Here is a 24,234-nt window from a genome sequence, read left to right on the forward strand (position 1 = left end):
CTTCAAGCCATGGCATTTAAATATCTTACAGTCACATGCATATTAAAAACACAGCAGCAACCTTGTTATCCTCGCACTAAATGTGTCGCAACAAGCAATTTGAATGAATGTTCCTTCCTAAGTGCATGACTGGGTCTGTGTACTTCTGGCACATTGTTTTTCTAGTTGAAGTAGTGAACACAGGTCCTGGGACTTTCCTACTTCAACCTCCGGAATGCTTCCCTCTCAACATTCAGAGGCTTCCTGACTGAGAAATAAGCCGCCTGTTCCCGCATGACAAGAATACTAGTTCTTCTTAATGAGCCCAGGTCCTGGAGTGAGATGCATTTTACACAATGTATCTCTAAGGCTGCAAAACCTTTTACAAAAAAGCAAAAAAAAAAAAACCAAACCCCAAACCCTAACATCCAAACACTTGTTTAGCTACCGGAAGTGATGAATAATGACGACAAACAAAGAAAACACTGACAGTGTTCATTTTTCCCTGAAGTGATTTTATTACAAAGTTCATGAGGACTTACAGTATTACAAGAGAATTTGTCAACATGCTGAAACAGAACAAAGCAGAACACAGGATTTAACAAACTGGTAAGATAAGACAATCCACTGTTCACGATAAACATAAAAACTGATTAAGTCCTCAGGAGGTGGGAGCCGGTGAATGACTACAGTGCAGGCATAGAACGGCCACATTCACACTGACTCAGCAAAGGTCAATCCAACCAAGGCAAGATGTGCACATCTCAAGAAAACATGTTACAATTTTTATATGCCATCGGCTTTTCTCAGTACTTTTAGAAAGCTTCACTTGTATGTACATAAAACTGTACAAAAACATGGCATCACAAGCATTTTATCCTATATAAATATACCAACAATTAGGATAACAACTAGATTCTCTCTTGCAAAGACGTATTTTCAAGGCAATTGTCTTTGTTCTAGTGAAAAAATGAAATGTTCAGATAATTTCAGTTCGTTTGGGAGAGGGCCTTCTGAATATGAACCAGCACTGACATTTCAGAAAGTTAAAAATAAAGAAAAAAGAGTAAACAGTATCTACCAATTATCTTTGGAATTCATGCTAAAATCATTGCCTGCCTGACAGCAGGCACAGCGTTGTGGAGATCTATGTACACTACACCACCAACAGACTTCTTTATTTTTTTCACACAACCAGTTTGCTAAGAGTCTTTGATCAGTAAGAAAAAGAAAAAAAATCTCTTGCCAATTTCAGAACGGTAATTTGTCCATCTGTCCACAGAAATGATCACCATACAATACACACTACAGATAGGCAAAAGATACTCAAGTGAATTCAACATTAAATCAATGTTAAGTACAAATTAAACATTATTCAACATAGTTTCGAGTGTATTTAGGTGCTCCGTGATGTCCTCTTACTTGGATCAAGGAGAACTGTTCTGTGTTTGAGAAAGAAGTAACCACAGTTCATTCAGCATGAGTTCAAAAGAAAGGTCAAACCTGGTGATGTATTGTTCCAGAAGTGAGTAGCAGGAGGTCATTATTGGCTGGAGCAAGAGAGTCCAACTTATCAAGAGAGTGGGAAAAGAAACCCAGGCTTGTTTTTATTTTGGACTTAAATCAAACTCTCGCCATCCATTCGGATCAGCAACCGACAGTTCTGACACATCTGCTAAAAGCCTATTTATTCCATATATATAGATATTTTTTTTGTGATCAAAGACACAAATCAAAACATGTATTCCAAATTTACATCGTGACACATAGGCTGGAGCTGAATCTGAATCCAGTCAATGCTTTTAGACAGATCGAGTTTTGACTGAAGCTATGTGACACTGATTTTATCCCTCATTGGTATCTTTCTCACTTGTTATTAATTCCAGGTCAGTGATCTTACCCGCTGTTTTCAGTTCATGAAGCAGCTAGCCACAGCTATGAGAGGGGAGCTCGGGAGAGCCGTGGGGGTTTAATCACAGTGTATCATGGCTGTTGTTTGAATTTTACGTAAGTCGCTAAATGGCTTTGAAAACAGCATAATGTGCTTTCTCCCCCTCAAGGCAGGATAATCGCCCACCTTATTTAATCATGGCCATGTCCAGTAATTTCCATATGTTTTTGCGTTAATTATTCTAAACGTGGCTTTCAATGGCAGCATGATGAGGTAAGTGCTGATAAAAAAATACCCCCTTTAACTGATTGTAGCTCTGTGGGTGGATTTGCATTATCTGGTGGGTGCCGTGTCCTGGGGTATGCTCACACATGCCCCAGCTCAGGACTTATTACTCACCCTAATTAGGAAATGTCCATTCCAGGCTCTTCCGCCCTTATTCAGAGACACAGTCTTACTGTGGAAATACTATACAGAGGTGAAAGGTATCTACAAATCTAATCAAATCAATGTTTAAATCAAAGACAACGACTAGCTCTTCGATGTTGTAAGGCAGGCTAGTGGAGTCATCATTAACACCCAATTACTGACTAATACATGGTGTCCTTCAGACACACAGTATCCTTCAGATTCACTTGGAAAATCTTTGCGAAGATAAATGAAGCCCATGGGCATGCCCTGTTTTTGTTCTCTACTCAATAGCCAGAGGAGGATAAATGCCTAATAACTTATTAAGCATGTTGTCCTCAATACAAGGAAATATATAATTAACAGGCAGTTGCGGCAAAATTGAGCCTTACTCCTACCACTGTCACTGTATTTGCAGGTATTCATTTACTGAAATGAATTACATATTTATTTCAGCTTTTATTGTTGGAATCTTTCATGTCAGACCAACATTGTTAAATCACTCACTTCAGTGTGTATTGAATTCACCTCTGCAGAAGCCTGTGTCCAGTGAGAGCTGACAATTAACATTGAAAATAGCACATACCACCTATCCAGTTCACATCATATTCACGCTCAATAAGTGCTCTATCTCTCTAGTGTCTCTCAACACTCAAGTGCCCTTTCCTGTAAATAATTCCTTAGGCCTTCATTAGATCAACACAAGTTCTCCTAAGCAGTATGAGTTTTAGAAAAAATGGACTGTGAATTACACAGAGAGCCCATCTGATTGTCACAACAGAGAAGAGCTTTCTCAACCGATACACTGGTATACTGTCATCAGCAGAGTAAAAAGCCAATCAGAACGTGTCTCGCGAGTACTCTGCGTTTGGTCATTGTGACTCTGGGGTACTGTGGCCAAGTCAACCGTTTTCATGATGAACGATAGGTCACAGTGCTGCGAGTCAGTGGGACATAATGTCAGTTTAAATGCTGCCACACAGCTCTCTCCACCAAGTGGAAGAGCTCTACAGGGAGCAGAGGTAAAGGCCATTCTACTATGATTAGGGGTCGAAGGGGGTGCGTGTGTGTGATTGTGTGAAGCGGATAAATGCCTTCCACAATATTGAGCTCCACTCCGGGAGATGGTTTTTAATCAAGTTTAAACAGCAGCATAAAGAAAAGCTTAAATATGCTAAAACTCTGAGGCATTTTTTTTCAGCTTATGCCAGACAAAAATATATGTAGAACACACCATTCAAATGTATTTACAGCACTGTACATTAAGATAGACCATTTTATTTGATTGTTAGTCAAAAGTGTTAAGCCTTTTGATATGGCCTGACTGGCTGTCTATTAAATTAGATGTAGCAATGGCACAAGAGCACTGATCACAACTTTCAGTTTCAAGAGATCACTTCACAGAATGGGACTTTGCTAACTACAGTAATGATTAGGTTCAATCTGTGTTTCCTATTCATCTGACTGAATTGTATCCCATCAAGATTTCCAATAAATAAATGAGTGAGTGCATCAATTAACTTTGTGGAGTCACTCATAAATATGCTAATAAATTAATATTTTAAGGAGAAAATGAGAAAAGCAGTGATCGAATGGGTCACAGCCTATATTGTTAACTTCAGATTGGGCATTGGCTTCAATGTGTGGACAGCCTGTTTCTCCTTCTTGAGGGGAGTGTGTATTTTCTTTAATTGTGTATTGATCAGATGAATATGTTCCTCACAGGTAAATTTCTCTTTTTGGAGTGTGAGCAGAAGGAGAGGTGGGTGGAAACTCAGAGGCTACGCTCAGGGGCACCTCCTCTAAGGGGCAGTCCTGATTGGCATCATGACCACTGCTGGAATAGGCACTGCGGGAGGGCGGAAGGCGCGGCCGATGCTCCTCACCACCCAGCCTGGCGTTCCCATTAGCCAGGCGTCCCAGGCTCCCTCTGTCTTGGTAAGGCACGAAGGTGGAGAGTTTCGGGGGGTTCCTGGTCTTGCGTACAGGGGAGGGATGCCCAGGCATCCAGCAGGCGTCTGAATGGCCCAGTTCACTGCACTCGGTTGTGCAGTTTCCAGTCATTGCCACATCAGGGAGGGAGCGGATATCTGTGGGCAGGAGAGAAAAGAAAAGCACCATCAGAGGGAGTTTCACAGCGACAAACACTGGAGCAATTTTCATTTAAAAAAAAGTTGTAAAAAGGCATTTGTGAACAGAAATGGTGTCATTTGAAACACCCCGTGAAACCCACCCCCCTCCTTGAGATCTTTGCAGCTGTTGCTAAGCAGTAAGCAGCAGTTGCTATGTAGCTGTTGCTATGCACTGTGTAATGAGCACTACTGTGTGTGTGTGTGTAGCCCACGAGCTGATGTGATACATTCAAGAGACGGCATGCTGTGTCTATGTCATTTAGAAGTATCCAACAGCAGTTTGTCTGCTATGTTTGTAATATATCATCGTGTTGTTAACATGTTCAACAGCAGTGAGTTAATTTCTATTAGTTGTGATTTGCATGCTGCAACTGATGCTCCAAGCAGGTGTCAACATGAAAAAAAAAAATACTACAGGAATGGACATAATGGAACAGCCACACATACTGGGGAAGTACAGTGTTTGGTTACAGAGAGAATAGCTCGATCCCTCTGGGCAAAACCATTGCTGAATGAGTTATTGATTGACAGTACTGAAATGAGTTCCCCTGCCCTTGAATAAAAAATTGATGAGAATCAACTGTTCCTAATTAAATAAATGGGTCCACGACCCAGTGACCTCGTTTCACTGTGGAAGCTGTGAAATCTTCCAAAATAAGTTTGCTTCAGCTAGCTCTCACAACTCACATGTTTCTCTCATGCTTGTAAAAGCGACAAAGGCCCCATTTATTTATTCATCGCTAATGTTCAGGTGCCAGGCAGCAGACTGGTTAAGCAGACCACCTGTTGACAAACTAAACATACAGCCCATATTAAATTTAAATACCACTCAATTTATCTTTGTTATCCCTTCAGACTCAGCCTGAGATGGCCAGATCAATGTCTGAAGAGCAGACAGCTGAGATCCGCGTGTGCGTGCAATGTCGCTGATGTGTAAACTTTTGATTGCCGTGATAAATGCATTACTGCAAATGCCACAATAGTGACCACACCATCGAACGAGACATCCGTCGTGGGAGAGCTGTCTTGTTTTGCGGCTACAGGACGGCGCGCGAATGAGAGCAAATGTTCTTGTTGAGAAAGCAGAAAGTCCGCTGCTGAAAGAAGCTGGTGCATGTGAATGATGTAACCACAAGAGGTGACGTATTAGAGGCAGCGGTTCACAGCTAACAGAGAAAATGCCAGTTTGACTGTAAGCCTGTGAGACACAACATCAGTATTGTGCTCATGACCAGTGGCAAGATAATTATCTCACAAAAATGCCAGATCTCTGGGGCTACGGGAAAAAACACAGAGAAAAAAGCACAGCATCTGGTTCAACGAAAATTCAGTCAATCAAAGGCGAAAGTGGGAAAAGCTTGTGTGCTAAAGATGTTAAAAGCTCTGATGTTTACTAAAAATAAAAGCATGGCATTTAGCTTAATTCATTGTCCCTATTTGTGTCTAAAATATTCATTTCCCCTGGGTAAGCTACATACAATTACCTCTTTGTTTATTAAAATAATAATAATAATGATCGGGCATCTATTGTTGCAGTTAATCTCATTGTTCCTGTAATCCTAAACAGCTAGATGTTTAGGCTATTTAATACTTTCACTTCACAACTGAGCACTGTTCTTACTCATGCTTAATTACATCATTATGCTTAAGTGGCAAATTCTTATATCTGTTTAGTAGGTCAGTGTCAGCGAACCAATATTAATTTCATAAGAATGAACAACACTTTTATGGTTGATTAAGAACAAGGAGCTACAATAAATGAGGGATGCGAGCATGTACACGTTGAGGTGTGTGTGTGTGTGTGTGTGTTTATTGCCTCATGCAAGATGACTGGAGTTTCATTTTCTCAGTTCCGCTAAGAGCATTGTCTGTATGCATCGCTACAGCAAAGTGGACTCTTGCTACAAAAAGATGTTCATGGGAAGAGAGCTGGAGAGAGGGTTGAGGAGTCTGTTTCTAAGCGCAGGCACAGTTGTGTAGGAATCTACCCCAAAAGGATTTCACACTTGATTATAACCTCTCCACAGCTTCCAGGAGGTTTATGCCACACCAAGAGGGCCTCGTGTTAAAATCAGCACAGCTCCACATCTACGAATTACTGTACAGGAAAAAGGAAAGACTTCACTGTACTGGTTTCCGAGAGACTTCACATGCCACAACTGGGCATGTTCCTTATAAATTAGGCATTGCCATTATGTGTCTGCATATAGGACCGCAAACTCCTGAAATTCACAAATGTCCTGTTGGTCTGTTTAATTTATGATTTCTCTTTGAACTCAGTAGAGATAAATGCCATATAGGGGAACACTGAATACTGTGACGTCTTCACTCACTGTCAGGTTGGTTATTGACTTCAGGTCGGCTGTATTTTTTATTTTTTTTACAAAATATAATGTGGAATTATTTAACTAAAAGAAAACATGTAATGTGAAATGATGCCATGCACCACTGACAGGAATTAGAGCACATTCTGAGCCACGCTCATCATCATCAAGGGCCAGAAAATCAGCAGTGACAGCTAAATACACGACTAGCTTGCCAAAGTCTGCCATTTTCTTCCGACGGTGCCAAAGTACATATCACACGTCATTAAGCGAGAACATACAGCAGATACTTTAATGTCAGATATTTTAGTAGGCCATTACCTTGACTGTTAGTGCTTTATCTAAATTTCATATGGTTTTATTTATAATCTAGCTTTGACATACAAGCTGTTCTTAATGCACAATTTAGCGAATAGCAGGGGTATATTCAACTTCAGCTCGCTGTGCTGCTGCATGCTGTCATTAGCACTCTGCAGTGCGTGTCATTCCCAGCCACCCATGTCAGCTCAAAACAGTTTTTAACGTGCAATAATAATGGATTAGTTATTGTGTAGTGATGACAGAATGTTATGATAGTGTGTCTCATTTGTGAAAGCACAAATTTTTACATTTGCTTCTACTGACCTTTCTGTCACACTCAAATCCATTTTCACACACACACACACAAAATCAATATTGGTAATTATACTTTTGTGTCCGCCTTTTGCTGTGGCCATTAGCCATCTGTAGCTGTACTACAGTCCACTTACAGTGTGGCACAAAACTGTCCACTCTGTGCATCAAAACACACTCCCACGCTTAGCTGAAATGATCATTGTTTGAATATTTGGTGGACACAATGAAGCAAATGGGTCAACCACAGGTTGAAGGAGCAGCCAAAGGCGCAGTGGGAAAATAGGTATTTTCTCACCCACTCAAGCCTGTTTTCTGCTGTACCTATACCTGAAATAAATCTGCTCACAGTCTGGAACAAACCCTTTAGAGTTTATAGTCGTGTATGTCATGGATGGCGAGCCAAGGTGGACAATTGAGAACAGATGGGCAAACCACAGCACTATTATGCCAGTGGCTGAAACAGGCTGACTGGATTTAGAGAGCTTGCGATTTGGTTTTGAAGAGCAGTGACTCAATGACATTGCTTCCTTTCTGCACAGCAGAATCCTTTTCCTCTAGACTCACAGATAGATTGCACCTGTAGCGTTCTCCTTTTATAGTGGGTCAGTCCCATCTGCTTGCTTAAAGCAATATCATGGAAAAGAAAAACAGCAATTTCTACCTTCTCCCAAATTCAGAACCACATCAGCGACTTGCAGTGAACCTTAGCCAAGCTTCTAAAAGCACCTCAGCTGCAGTAGCATAACATGTACTCCACAGTGCAGTTACAGAGTGGGGGTACACACAGAGCTTAACCCCCTGGCTGACAGATACATGTGAGGGGTGGGTTTGCATGCTGCTTGCATCAGGGTGCCAGTGGGAGGTGTTGAGTGTCTGAGGCAGGCTTCCTCATCGTCTGATCCCCTGCCCACGGGTATGGGGGAAGCTGCCTCTTCCTGAGATTTCACACTGCTCCTCTCTGTTTGATTGCAAATGCTGCCTCTCCCCACCGGCTGCTTTCCAGCGTACGCGCCAGACCGCTATGATCGATGGTGAACAAATATGAGAGACCTACAGCTTACGGAGGGATAACAGTGGAAAAAACCCAGCTACAATCATTTGGGAGTGTGCAAGAGATATCAACGGTATATTTGTGGTACCTGCAAACAGTTTATGAGGTAAATGACTACAGAAGTTCCAACAAACAAAAGGAAGAAGAAGAAATATCCCAGATCACAGACGTTAGTGTGTGTGTGTGTGTGTGGTGGCTATCGGTATAATAACTGGGTGTGAATGCATAGTGTGGCTGTCATCCTCTGGGAAGAAAAACAAGAAACCAGGATTTTGTATTTCTTTAGCTATGACATGTCAAGCCTTGTTATTCAAGTGTTCTCAGTAAGCACAGTAAGCAGAAGCTACCAAAAACATTTTTTTCTCTCCAGAGGAGTACATTTTTAAAGGACTGAAACTTGCTACAAGTGCACAAACATAGTGTTGACATGCACATTTTCCTTGCTCATTGTAATGGAATCCAGAAGAACAAAAACAGAGTTTGTAACCTCAGACGTGCACTTTCACATCTTGCCAGCCTAACTAGAACATGCAGGCTTGTAAGCTTTGTCACCTTAACTACACAGAAACTGATGGGTGAGATAAAGCACGGTAAAGCTCTTTTTGTTATAATACTGTGGCTAAAGATGATGTAGATTTCTTAAAGCATCGTTTTTGTGGAACAACCCCCGCTTTCAAGATCAGTATGTTTTTCTTTCATGAAATGATGCTCTAAAGATGACGATGTTAAGCATAGTTTAGTTTCTGTTAATGAAAAACTTCAGTCTGTTTGAACTCTTAATGGTTGATTGTTTTGGTGGAGACAGGTTCAGCAATTCTCAGTGAAACTGTACAGAACATGATGGCAGGATAAGAATGTGTATTGAGTTTTAAAACGCATGTCAGAACCTCCTTCAAAGACTCTTTAAGATCTGAATTCTCAGCTTGCTGAGCGGGCTGGCCTCTCGCTGACAGAGGCTGATGAGTGGACATGTCGGCCAGCCGCACGTCAGGAAAATATGCTGTAGATGGTTCATTGGGTGATGGTACACCTCCTGTCAGTTCTCTCACCATCCACCATTTTGTCTTAGAGTTCCTTTATTTGAAAACTGCCTTTTGTGTCACTGCGTCTGACAAAGCCTTAGCACCTGCTGACAGATCACGCTATGCACCAGCTCCTCCAATTGAGAAGTTGATATGCGGTGTGATATGTCAACCAATACTAAGGCTTTGTCAAACTGTGACACATACGCAAGGCGTCTTCAGATAAAATAGATTCAAAACACAGGTGATAGGCTGGGAAAGATAGCAATACGCTTTGTTTCGTGAGTGATATAATTGTTTCTCTGTTAGTGCACAAACATGTGTTTGAAAAATGTGTGTGGAGAAAAGCTTCATGCTTCTGCTGACAGTTGTATGTTTGGCTTGCCGGCCAATTACGGACTGGAGATTGGATCCTGAAACTTGACAGCAAAAGTATTGATCTGGGGCCTGTACTACCGAGTAAGTTCAACATATCATTTCATTATCACGAAACTTAAATTCAAGCTATTGCATTCCTGTAACCAGCAACAAGGTCGCCAGAGACTGGGGAATCTGTTTAATATCAAATATTATTTGCAACTAAGGTCAAATGGATTTTGGAAGAAAGAAATAAAGTTAAAAAAAGGCTTAATCACCATGTTAACCAATCTCAATAAAGAGCTTGCAGAGAGTGACTCTTTGTAAACTGACTGGGGGCATATTTAGGTTAGGACAAAAGCATGATTATTATACCTTTATCTATGAGACATATTCAAAGGAGTAGCATGATATAGCATCTGAAGCAAATTTTGCCTCGTTGGACGTTGGAGTCTCTCATTTCCCTCCACAGTCCAAAAGCATGACTTAACAGATAATTTTAAGTTGGCTGTGAATGTGGATTTAAACATGAATGGCTATTTGTATCCCTGTGATAGATTATTTCTTTAGGCCAGGGTAAGCTAATGTTTCACAACAACTTCTCAGTATTAAAAGGTTGACAGGGATTGTTTAAAAAAAAAAAAAAAAAGGATTCTTGAGAATTTTATTTTATTTTATCATTACAAATAACCTTTGATTTAATCATTGTGCTTCATATGATAACACTAGAGAATAGCCCTAACCTCAGTCCTACTGAAGAGTTGCTGAATATGCTTAAAAAACAGGTCTGTGCCGAATAAATAAATAAATAAATTAATTAACTCTGCCAATTCTGCGAGAAAGAGCGGTCAGATATCCAGCCAGAAGTTTTGCCAGAAGCTTGCTGATGGCTACCACAAGCATCTGACTGAGGTGAAACTTGCTGAGGGACATTCAAACAAATATTAGTGGGGGTGAAAAAAGAAATGAAAAGAATCCTTAAAAGCCCAAACTTAGCATAAAGTTCATGTCCATATATATGTGGATGTGTCATGCTTGTTACTCTGCATGTTTTACGCTACTAAAGTAAAACTAATTACCTATATCACTTCACCTAAATCTTTTATTAAGGCAGTCAGCTTGGAAGCTTGGAGACTATAAACAGTATTACTCTGTATGCTGTATTCACTCTCATATTCATTCAGAGAGAGCTTCGGGGACAGAGTTGAATGTGCGCATTGAGTTTGAATCACATTAGTTAGACATCAGTGATCTACTGTAAATCTTGAAATTTGCATATGTTCTTCAGGCCAATGCAGGTATTTTATTAATGCTGTTCATTTAAATCTTTACTGTGGGCTGTGCCACATTTGATGAAGGATGTAATGCTAAGCAGGGAGACACTGATTGTGATTAAAATATACAGTTTCAGAAATATGTTAACTACGATGCTAAACACAGTTAAATACAATATAAAGGGACATGAATTATTTGTCACTGTCAATACAGTCGAAGAACATCTTAAATTAAATAAGAATTAAAATGATTACATACACATTTTAGCTTTGCAGGTTTTTTTGCCAGTGCTTTTTGCAGTCTTATAATATATTTATACGTGAATAATTATATTTAAACCCACTTTGCTTCTTCCGCGCTGTGGTTCTCTTACTCCTGAAATAGGAAACCTCAAATTTCCCATTCAGTTTTCCTTATAATTTAATTAGAAATACTCCTGGAGATGCAGACAAAATCCCTGTGGTGTTGGGTTGTGACTGAATGCTCAATAATCAAGTGTTCTTTTTTTTTCCTTGATACAACTATATAACATTGTGACTGTCATCAGCATATAAAAACTTGATTTCTAGCTAATAATCTGATCAACTGCTATCCTTTGTGCTCCTATGTGTCTGTCTGAAGTCAGTTGCTGGAGCAAATTAATTGATTATTAAAAGGCAAAATGGTGTAATGACTGGTGACAGTGCTGAGGTTGGAAGAGAAGATGAAGCCGAGAAATGTGACCACCAAAAATACCTTTTATGTGAAGTTTACGGTTGGGAAATATTGTCATGATAATTAAGCGGAGCGTTTCATCACCCAAGCCATTCTCTGATTACTGTGTGACATTTACTTCAAGAGTCACTTGTCTATTCCTGTCTCACACCCAAACGTTCTTTCTTCCTCTTGTCTGAATGTCTCTTTCTTAGTCCCTGCCTTTGAAGCTTTCCTTTCCTGCTTTAGGCCCTTTCTATGGCCCCTTTCAGAGTGGCAGCACTTCATGGCCACATACTAGCAGGTAGAAGATGTTTCATTTTGTAAATGCTGAAAAGAAAATCTAAACATTGAGTCCCCGGCCTGTTAGTGTTTGTCGAATTCAAGTTCCATGAAGCACAATATACTTAATGAATATTAATGTTCTGCTTTTCAAATGACAGCAAAAAAAAAAAAAAAGTGGTTGCACTGGAAACATTTTTTCCCTCATCAATAAGAAAATCAAAGCCTTCCTTACATGTGATGTCCATGTCTAATTATCAAAGAGGAATTATTTCCTTCTCAGGATTTTCCCCTGGAGTATATTTCTATGCAGAACTTTGATGCTCACTATCTTTCGCTCATTGATCTTATTGACATGCAACACGGATGTATTCCATAATCCATTTGTTGTTCTTCCTCACCTTTCGATCAAGATGGTATCGCTTTGCTAATTCTGCCTTTGATCTCAGCAGTCTGCAATGTGAGACATGGTTAACTTGGGAGCACTAACATTAGCTGCTAATTAGCCTACACCTGCACAGGGCTTTGAATATAAAGAATAGAAATGATAAAGTCACACACAGAGACTGTATCCAATCTGAGGTGATATATTTTTAGTAGGTTACAGAACCTCGCCTACGGCATGTTCCGTGATGACTTTTAACACCTAATCTTAATTCATATCCTTTAACCAGAAACCAATGTGGCAGACTTGGATTTATAGCAGAGTATCTTTTCATCTACATGTACTGAAGGCCATGTATTGATGTGATATAAAGCTATTATGAAAAACTTTAAATAAAACATTAACAGGAGGTACATAATTTCCACCACCAGTATGGACAAACATTGACATAATCTCACAAAATCCGATCTTTAGAATCGCGTAAGCCGCCCATGTGGCAGATAAATAATGACCCAGGAGAGGCAAAGCTTTATTCGACTATTTACTGTAGATAGTGTTGCTGCATTACTGACAATTCTCTGGAAAGTCAGCATACTAACGCAGTGAGATGGAAAGCTCTGTTACCACAATGCTCTCAACAATACAGCTATGTGTTTGGAGCAGGACAATTCAAATTTGTAGCACAGCGGAATATGAAAATTGCCTTTTGTGTAGCAGAAATTCTACAGGAAAAGAACAGCGGCAATCTCCCAGTGCTTCTCCACCCATTTATCCTCTTTTTTTTTTTTTTTTTGACAAGGCTTTGATTAGGGAAAGGGGAAAAATAACACATGGAATCAAAAACATGATTGAATATGTAATTATTAAAGGAAAATGAAAATTTCAGTTTTTAAATATGCACGAAGACGGCAGGGGGTCATCAAGCTTTTAACACCAGCTTGATTCGGCCCTCTCCTGTTGTTCTGATCTGTTGCATTTAGCTGCTACTGTTTGACTTTTATGAAGCTTTTGTTTGGTGAAGAATAGTCAACTTTGATGTTTTTTTGACATTACTGAAGTAATCATCTAATACAATAACAAAATGAACTTAATATTTTCTCAGTGGAGAATCAGGAGTAGTTGTAATGTGGTCTGTCTGGGAGACTGAGTATTTTGGTTACTAGAATGAGGACCACACCTTCACTTAAGTAACATCTAATATATTAAAGGCACTTTTAAAGGAGCACCATAAATGTTTTATCAGCTTAAAATGTCATAAATGGCCAGGACATATACTTCATTATGAGATAATAAAATGAAAATTTAATGCACTGATGGGCAAATTGGGTCATGTACACAGCAGTCGTCTGGGTCTGTCTGTGACCCTGGGTGTGCATGGCATGCAGTCCCTGTTTGGCTAAAACATGTCTTTTTTTTTTTTTTTAGTGTTACATTTTAACTACCATGTAATTATGCTTAGTGGGAGGCAATCAAGTGCCATGGTAATAAAAATAACTAAGTGGTAAATCAATACCTGAAGGAAAAAAGCAAATACCAAAGGCACAACAAGAGTAAACATCTGAAGATTTTTCTTTTCATTAAAGTGTCTTCTCTCGCCATCTGTTTTCTCAGGGCCTGTGGCGGCTGTATGTTTGATGGGTACCTCATCTCCAGGCTAGATACTGTTTCAGTAGACAGCTCATCAAGATGAGTGACAAGTGTTGGGGCCTTGCACATGGCATGACCATCCAAGAGGAAGTTACCCAAAGGGAAATTGAAAAAAAAAAAAGGAAAGAAAAAGATATAATTTCTAAAGTTAAAAGAGGTTGCATGAAAACCAACAGTACATGTCTCTGTTCCAGCTCTGTAGTTGGGAACTAGAAAATATCAGTCACGATTAAACAGCAGAGTCAATACACGCTCTAATTAGACCGAAGATCTAACAGGAATCCATGGTGAGACCGAGCTGCGTAGTCATGCAATATTCTGTCAGAATTACTTTGCCTTGAAACAAGGACTATTTAGGGATAGTCCACTATATAATGTAGCTTTAAACAGAGTTTTGAAAGATCCAAAGAATTTAAGAATTGATTAAATAATCAGTGAGGTGCAACATGGATCAAAAACACGGGCAGGGCCCTGGAAATATCCTGATGATTTAGTTCAGTATGGAAGTAAAATGTCAGTGATGTCACCTTAAATGCACAACTGTATTATATTTGGCCATGAGGGTAAGCAAGACTAATTCAGGTCATTTTATTTAGCTCGAGGCATGTATGCTATTGACTGCCTGATATACCATGTTAACATAAAACTGCAAATTAAGAATTGATTCTTCCACCAGAGGAAAAAGCGAGAGAGATTAAAAAAAACGCACGGTTCCTTTTCATTCTGTGTTCAGAGGACAGTTTCAGTTTCACTGGATGCAGGCCTCATTGAGTTTGTATGGTCCCCGAACTGTAGTGAATTCTGCGATATCTGTAAGAAAGCCTTAAAGCGAGAGCGACTCTGTCCCTGTGAGACTCACTGGAAATAAGGAAATGCATGTCAGACTCATACAGTACAATTCCAGTCCCTCAAGTGCCATCCATCATTGAAGGGCAGAACACTAGTTAGAGGGAGGTTCAGCGGCTCTCAGTCCCCATCACAATATGATGGAAAGATGACCCCCGGGCTTACTCTGATGCCGGCCTGAGCTGCCCAACCAACTGAGGTTGAAGTGGAACTGGCCCCTAGCCAGCCTCTCCTCCCCCCCGATGCATAGCACTCTACCTGCTCTATGAATCACATAGACTGGGTAAGACCCAGTGAGAGCAACAGCGCTCTACCACCACTTTCTATTTCTGCCTCCATAACGATCCCTGAAGTTTCAAGTCAAGATCCCCTGGTTCTGCCGGTGGACACTCAGCTGAAAAGAAGCCACGAGCGACGCCAAGCTAATTAAGAAAACTTTCTTTATGTGCGTTTATAAACTTGTAGTTTTAAGCACAAATTTACACACACATCACCACCTCCAAACCTGCTGCTTCAGCACTCTGTTGCCCAGACTCACTGGCACGGCAAGAGCAGGCAGTGTGCTATCCAATTTTTGCCTAAGTATAGGGAGTTATCCACTTTTGTTAGAGTAATACATGAGCACATCTAAAGCTTAGGGATAGTGGCTTAGGCACACTGGCTCACTCATTCATTTTACAAGCTTAGTGCTAAAACCGGACAATTTCAGTGGCAGCATGGTGTAAAAAGCACTATTTATGGAGCCTAATGTGCGCTTATATGCATGTCCTCGCCTTTCAGCACATAATTCTAAACACTTATCTGGGTTTTCAGCCATGTTATATACATGTGGATAAGAGTTGAGTGGCTTGTGTAAATCATATTGAAGAGGGCAATGGACTTGTCCCTATGAAACAGAGACCTTCCACAAATTCTCACATTTATTTGCTTTCCTTTTTTTTTTTTTTTTTTTGCAAAACAAGCAATAAAACTGGACAAATATTACAATATTAAGAACTAAAGCCCAGATATATTCCAGGTTCTGATAAAAACATACTATTATAAGGGATGTTACCACAGCCTTTGAGTCAGCTGGTCACAATGATGAAACTGCAGAGAAATCACTTTTATGTGTAAAAGAAGGTAGTCTGAAATCAAATGCAAGGGCTAGATTTATTGGGATAATGGGACTTCTGTTCGGGTTCCATCTATTTCACATGTGGCTGCAATCTCTGGCACACAATAAGTCAGTTCACTCGAAGAGACAATAAGCCAACTCTGTACTTTGCTACAGTTAATGGTCTGAGATGTAATAACATGTCCCTTCTGTCACAAAGCCCCTTTCAAAGGTCTGCAGTCATTTGACAAATAGTCTAATATGTGTGGCCAAAGTTTGGGATGAGAGCACGGGGCTCATTGTTAGTGATCACACAAGCGAGAGCACATTTTCAAATTGGGCAAAGGAAAATCTAGACACATTCAAAACTGTGACGTGTTGACACATCATCAGTGCCATTTTGGATTCAGCTGTATTGTCCCATGAAGTCATTTGTAAAAGCGTTATAGTTTACCATTGTCCATGGTGTCAAAGCCACATTCAGGTTATTGAGTTTAATTCTGCTCCAGTTAGGCTCTTCCAGTGACCTATTTGCTCTGAAATAAACCTACAAACAATCAGGGGGTAACAAAATAGCAGCAGCTGATGTGAGCATAGTGTAATGCGTGTGCTAGAATGAGCTCAGGATTATAAGCGTATTACTCATGACAACATGCCTCAGGGGACCGCTTGTAAGGACTTTTTTTCTGCAGAAGCCTCCACAAACTTGCCAGTCCCATGACCTGCCCCTTCTCTGGGTGGTGGCAGTTCCAGCAGTGGCTGGCATAGGCCACAGTGCTGTTGTAGCCTGGCATACTCTAGTCCACTCAATAGTACAAACAGGCAGAGACACTGACAATGTATAATGGCATCAGTTGGAAGAAACTCACACCCCTGCATCAGCATGCTTTACTGGCACCTAGGCAGGAGCCCAAGCAGGCACTCATGGACAAATAGGCTCAGTTATTCCATCTTTCAGTTTTTTGTTTTTTTTCCGTACATCTTTATTTGCTAAATAATAATTTCCATAGATAGATAGATAGATAGATAGAGATAGAGATATATGGGATGCACCGATACCACTTTTTTGGAAACGAGTACGAGTACTTGCATTTCAGTACTCGCCGATACCGATACCGAGTACTTAATAAAAACATGATTTAAATTTGCAGGTAACAGCTTTAGTCCTATAATTTAACAAAAACAAACAAACAAGGGACTAGTTTGGAATTAAGAACATTTATTTAAAATGAAAAGCATGTTGCATGCAACATATTACAGAATAAATAACATCAGAGGCTAGTGCATCGTAGCTGCACACTTTTTTAGTTAGTTCCTCAAAGGGGGCGAGGATGGCAACAGTCGTCTCCATAAGAGCCCATTGGTGAGCGGTGAGATAGTCAGGGAGTTTGTGCACTCGCTTTTGCTCAATGAGGGACTGGAGCAGGGGTGTCAAACTCAAATACACAGTGGGCCAAAATTCAAAACTGGAACAAAGTCGCGGGCTAACGTTAATATTTATTGAAAAAAAAAATCTTCCTCCACATATAAGAATGAATCTTTTCTTATGGACTCAAATAAGTTTTGCTGGAAAACTGAATATGGAACAAGCAAAGCTTAATACTAAACAATATATATATTAGCTGTATAATACCAGTAGGCCAGCTCTAATAGTAATTTGGTATGGCTTCGCAGGCCAAATGTAATTAGGCTGCGGGCCAAATTTGGCCCGCGGGCCAGAGTTTGACACATATGGACTGGAGCATGTAATACGTGCTGTTCCAGCGCGTCTGTACGTCCTGCTGCAGTCTCTTTATTGGCTGGTTGAGCTGTCCCTGAATGTCCTCGAGGCGGGAGTAGGCCAAGGCGGAATGTTTAAAATGCCCAACTATTTTCCGTCCCACTGCTACAGCATCAGCTATGCTCCTCTGTGCTAATAAGCGTGGGGGCGGGCACTCAGCGCCTGTGATTAACCCCTTACATGCCGCTCAAACATAGACAGGTCTCAGACCGTGGTATCGGTCCTCGGTATCGGGGGACTTTTAATGAGTACGAGTACTTTAGAAAATGTGGTATCGAGGCCGATACTGGTATCGGTATCGTTGCACCCCTAAAATATACATATATATATATATATATATATATTTTTTTTTAGGGGTGCAATGATACACAAAATTCACAGTTCGGTTCGATACTTTGGTGTCACGGTTCGATATTTTTTCGATACAAAAATTATTTTCATGCTTTTTAATTTGTCATTTATTAAAATTCTAAATATATATTTTAACTCAAAAGTACAGTTTTTAAATTTAATGTTGCTGAAACAACAAAGTAATAAAAATAAATAAATCTCTGATCGAGAAATCACTCATCTTTGGAAAAGAGAGTTTATTACAGAGAAATGGCTCTTTCCAAAATAAAAGCTATACTATACGCTTCTTCTGGGCTATATTCTCAGCAGCATATTAAACATATCAGGTCCCCATAAGGAGAATCATGTGCTAACGGCTGTCTAAATGACTCGGGTAAAGTTTGTAGCATGCGTGCTTGTTGTTTTTGTCTGCTTCCACTTGTCTTTACACTAGGATGATGTCGGAGTAAATGTGCAGTCATATTCGTTGTGTTCCCACTAGTGCTGTCAGCGTTAATCTCGTTGAAATAATAATAATAATAATAATAAATTTTATTTATGAGCGCCTTTCAAGTCACCCAAGGACACTTTACAATAGGATAAAACACTTAGTAAAACAATGGCAGAATAAGAACAATAAAATACAAGCACAAGATAAAATGAACAAACAGTGGATTCACAGTGAATATGCAGATTTGAACAGATGAGTTTTGAGTTGGGATTTAAACTGGGGGAGAGAACCAATATTTCTTATTTCAGGGGGCAGAGAGTTCCACAGCCTGGGAGCAGAGCAGCTGAAAGCTCTGCTTCCCATGGTGGTGAGGCGGAAGGAAGCTACAGTAAGCTGGATAGAAGAAGAAGAACGAAGTGAACGGGCAGAACAAGTGGTGGTTAACAGGTCAGAAAGGTAAGAAGGAGCGAGGTTATGAATGGCCTTGAAGGTGAGCAGAAGAAGTTTGAAAATTATCCAGAATTTCACAGGGAGCCAGTGAAGTTCCTGAAGAACAGGGGTGATGTGCTGGTAGGAGGGGGTTCTGGTGATAATGCGAGCAGCAGAGTTCTGAATCAGTTGAAGCTTATGGAGGGATTTTTGGGGGAGACCATGCAGAAGAGAATTGCAGTAGTCAATACGGGAGGTAACAAGACTATGTACAAGAATGGACGTAGAGTGGGTGGAAAGAGAAGCAATCTGTTAATGTTACGTAGATGGAAGTAGGAAGAACGGGTGAGATTATTGATGTGAGATTTATAGGAAAGTGAACTGTCTAGGATGACACCAAGGCTCTTAACCTGAGGAGAAGGGAAAACTGTGGAGTTATCGATGGTGAGTGAGAAATGGCTTGCCTTCAAAAGGTTGGATTTGGTGCCAATAAGGAGGATCTCAGTTTTATCCTCATTGTGTCACAGTCTGGCGAGGGCAGACTGTAGGTGTTGGCAAAAAGGACCCAAACGCAACTCCATAAACTGAACGTGGCGTAGATTTTAACAGAAAATAAGCCGTTTATTGAGGCCAGCAAAAGGGGAGTACAAACAGCAGGACACAGGTGAACACTAAACCATAGCCTAAACTGGGTGAACTAAAGCTAAACATGAAAAACCTTAAACGGGGTGAACTGACATAGAATGCTGAAGTGAGGGTATGGATGAGCAGACGACCTGACAAATGACATGCAAAAACAGAGGACTTAAATACACACATGAGGTGATCAGGGGAAGTGGAGACATATGAGGAAACAGCTGACTAACATGAACCTAATGACAGGAGCAGTGAAGCTAAATACAAAGAACCAAGAACACACGACTCCTTCCAAAATAAAACAGGAAACATAATGAAACGCAGACATGACAACCAGAACTTGACAACGTAAGACACAGACATGAAACACATGAAGAGCAGGGGAGACTTAACATGGGTTGGAAACACGAGGGGGAATTAATAAGAACTAAAATCACCTAGGCATGGTAACAAATGAACTTAGAAAACCTGAAGGGCTTAACATAAACTATAAACATCAAAATGAACTAAAACTCAAAACACTGGGTCATAAGACCCAGGACCGTGACACATTGAGCTTTAGAAAATTAGAGGTAAACCAGGATTTTAACTCGGATAGACATTCTGTAAGGGAAGAAGGTGGGAGGGAGGAATCAGGTTAGCAAGAGAGATATAACTGGGTGTCATCAGCAAAACAGTGAAACTGAAGATCAAATTTGCGGAAGATGGTACCTAGAGGGAGGATGTATATTATAAAGAGAAGAGGGCCTAAAACTGAGCCTTGGGGTACACCAGAGGTGACGGGGAATAGACGAGAGCGGAATGATCTTAGTTGAATAAACTGGGAGCAGTCGAGGAGATATGATTGAAACCAGACGAGGGGTGTGTCAGAGATGCCGAGAGAGGAAAGTCTGCTTAGAAGGACAGAGTGAGAAATGGTGTCAAAGGCTGAGCTCAGATCTAAAAGGACGAGAATGGTGAGAAGACCAGAGTCAGCTCCGATTAGAAGATCGTTAGTGACTTTAAGTAGAGCAGTTTCGGTACTGTGACATGAGCGAAAACCAGATTGAAATCTCTCGTAGATGTTATTATTAACCAGGCGTAAATGAAGTTGAGCTGCAACCACTTTTTCGAGTATCTTAGAAATGAAGGGTAGATTGGAAATCGGACGAAGGTTGTTAAAGTTGTTAGGATCTAAGGAAGGTTTTTTCAGTATAGGAGTGACTAGAGCAGTCTTCAATAAGGAGGGAACGATACCGGTGGTGAGAGAAGAGTGAAAGATAGCAGAAATGAGTGGGAGTAAAGGCTTTGATTTACATATTAACTAGGAAATATCAGATAAATCAAGAAGATGAAAAGTGGAAAACGGCTCAAAAAGGAGAAGAGGTTCTGGAGAGGGCGTAGACACAACATTTGATCTGAGTTGCTGGTGGATGTTATTGATTTTCGTAGTCCAGAACAGCATCAAGGAGTTGCATGTTTCAGAGGAATAGAAGTTCGGTGGTAAAGCGTTGGGGGGTTGAATTAGCTTGTTGAAAACTGAAAACAGAGTCCTTGCATTACCCTCATAAGAACTGATAATACCAGAGTAGAAGCTTTGTTTGGCCTTGTTAATGGAGTCTTTATACTGAAGTACGTGGTATTTATAGATTTCTGAATCAACAGTTAAACCAGATTTCTTATATTTATGCTCTAGCTGCCGAGCTTTGGCCTTCAGAGCTCGGAGGTCAGAGGTAAACCAGGGAGCAGAGCGAGCGAAGGAAACAGAGTTGGTTTTTACAGGAGCCAGAGAATCAAGGACAGTGCGTAGACAATTATTATAATATAACAACAAATCATCAGGAGTAGAATAGAAGTCCAGAATCTGAACATTGTCCAAACTGGTAGTGAGAATGTCCATATCAATGTTCTTGATGTTGCGGAACGAGATGAGACGGGTTGGCTTGGTAGAAGAGCAGCAGAGAGTGAGGTTAAATGAAAGGAGGAAGTGGTCAGTTATGGGGATTTCAGTAGCAGAAAGATTCGAGGGAGTAAGACCAGAACAGCAGACCAAGTCCAGGGTGTGTCCTTTAGAGTGAGTGGGAAAGTCGATAAATTGTTTAAATTCAGAGCCTTCGAGACAGGAGGAAAAGTCTCTGGTGAGCAGAAGGTCATTATTGTCCATGTGAATGTTGAAATCTCCCACCAAGATCACATTTGGGGATAGAGATGAAAGATGGGTTAGTAGATTAGCAAAGTCACTGAGGAAGACAGGGTTAGGTTTGGGGGGGCGGTATACAGTAGCTATGATAGTGGGAATGGGTCCAGTCAGCTCACATGCAAGGACCTCTAGAGAACTAAAGGTATCAACATTAACTGGCAGGACTTTCAAGTGCTGGCGAAAAAGGATCGCGAGACCACCCCCACGACCTGAGCAGCGGGGTTTAGAAAAGTAAACAAACCCCAGAGGAGCAGATTCGTTTAGCTGAGAAAAGTCATCAGGTTGTTGCCAGGTTTCAGTTAAGCAGAAAAAGTCAAACTTACGGTCAGATAGGAGGTCTTGGATGAGAGGTCCCTTACTTGTCAATGAATGAATGTTTAGAAGACCGAAGTTGAGTGGAGTATCTTCTTTTTTGCTAATCGCGGTGGGCGCCCTAGGCAGGTGGGCTAGAGATCGATGGTTGACAGCCCGATCAGGGTTCCTGCGAGGGCGGCGAGTAGCAGACCAGAACGATTTAGTTCCATTGGAGTTATGGAAAATCCTGCGGGACCCACGATGGATGTATCTCCAGCGAGGCTGGAAAGTGATGCCCGGGTGGTAGTGGAGCTCCGCCGGCGACGGGAGCGATAGCTGCCCGCGAAGGCGCAGGATATAGCGGAACAGTCCAGCTGTAGGATGGTAGACGAGCGTCAGGAGAATCCAAAATAGTGCCGACCAGCTCAGGAACATCTTGGTCCGCATCTTCGATTGTGTGGAGGAAAAGGAGTCGAGCCGGCCGGAGCAACGAACAGGTAGGCTAAAATAGCTCAAACAGTTAAGCTAGTGCTGCTCACTGAGAAGAAGACGTGAGAACACATTCAGCTGAAATAACAGAAGTTGAGGACAAGCGTTGCAATTCAATCCCTGGCAGAGATCGATCTGGTCCTGAGTGTGAATGTCCCTGTTCATTCAAATCTGAATCCAAATAATCCAATTAATCCAAATAAATCCAAATAATCGAAAAATGAACCGGTGAGTAGCGGCAGCCAGACGCGCCAGCGTTCACTCAAGCCGAGAAATGACGTTAACGCCACAACACGGCAAATCTCCGTTAACGAGTTACCGCGGATCACCCCGTGCGTGGGACTGGACGGCCAACACGTTAACGAGCTAACTGCGCTAACCACTAGTTCCCACCAATGTAATTGAGCATTGCGTGGCACATCTGACATACTGTTTTACTTTTGTCCATGATGCGCTTACCTTCAGGATCATGCTTCACATGAAAACCAAAATAGTTCCAAACGCCAGATCTGAATTAGGGTGGGGGAGGTTCAATTTGCCATGTTGCAAGGAGAGCTTAACTTCTGTCTCGCTAGCTTGCCCTGTGCTCAGTGAATCTGCGTTCGACTACTCCACCTAGGCTGCACTGTCGAGCGCTGATCCACTGAGCGCTCAACACAGACAGCATCGTCAGAAGGAAAGTTGATAAAATAAATTAAAAATTTTGTATTGTTTGATACATATGCGTACCGAACCGAAAGTACTGTATCGAACGGTTCAATATCGACCCCTAACATTTATATGTGTGTGTGTGTGTGTGTGTTTCAATGTCCTGAGTGAAGACTAGCAAAAACAGTAGTGTTGCCTGTGTGATACTGATATGGCAAGCAGAGGAAAGCAAAGGAAAGCCCCATGACAACAGTTCAAACGGAACAAATATATGACGCTTCATGCATTATCTGTGAGATCTAAGGCAGGGAAAATCAGACAGCATTTCTAAAGAACCTTATTATCATGCAAATGCCATTCTTCCCATTTTATCTCAACCTTCTCAATAGCCCATATGGCAGTGAGTCCGCACAGAGGAAGACACGGGGAGACCTCATGCTGGGCAAGCGGCCACATCAAAATTCCTCCATCTGTGGTCAATTGGGTTTGTGTGTGTGTGTGTGTGTGTGGGGGGGGGGGGGGGGTGCGCATGTAAGTACCTGTCTGCAATCTACCTATGTCTGTGCTAGCCCTCATATCACAGCCAAGATCCCCATCCACTGATCCCTGGAAGAGTGATTATTGTCTAGGCTGGAGTGAACAAGGTGGGACTGATGGTCAAACCAGTGTCCCAAAAAGAGAGGAGGGCTTATCGTAGGTCCTGAGACTTATTACTCAGAGGTCTGGGATAGGTGAGCCTTTTTTATAGGTTGTATTATGTGACTCCAGCTGAAACACAATATATTTGTTTTGCTTAAGCTAATGTTGGCAAAAATGAACAAAAACTCCAGTCATTCATGTTTTTTCTCCTTATAGTATAAGTGATTGAAAGCAACTGAAGAAAAAACACTTTAAATTAAATCAAGTGAACTCAGGATTAAAGATGATTAAAGATGCCTGATGCTATCTCGTATAACTGAGAGTTTTTTGATACTGATGTCTGTTTATTTATCAAA

The 24,234-nt window shown here is 41.0% G+C and overlaps 1 protein-coding gene across 1 annotated transcript in view; it reads right to left on the reverse strand.

The window, feature by feature from the left end:
* Nucleotides 1-473: 473 nt before the first annotated feature.
* Nucleotides 474-24,234, reverse strand: part of pcdh1a (protocadherin 1a) — a 112,216-nt gene continuing 88,455 nt past the window's right edge. Inside the window, exon 5 of the mRNA XM_085288512.1 lies at nucleotides 474-4,368. Coding sequence (XP_085144638.1) covers nucleotides 3,998-4,368 — 371 coding nt within the window. The 3' untranslated portion in view covers nucleotides 474-3,997. The remainder of the gene's footprint in view (nucleotides 4,369-24,234) is intronic.

The sequence above is a fragment of the Mchenga conophoros genome, linkage group LG10 (assembly GCF_057382185.1).
Source record: "Mchenga conophoros isolate Kocher_MC1m ecotype Shallow Benthic linkage group LG10, M_conophoros_male_GT1.1, whole genome shotgun sequence".
In the NCBI taxonomy this organism is placed as follows: domain Eukaryota; kingdom Metazoa; phylum Chordata; class Actinopteri; order Cichliformes; family Cichlidae; genus Mchenga; species Mchenga conophoros.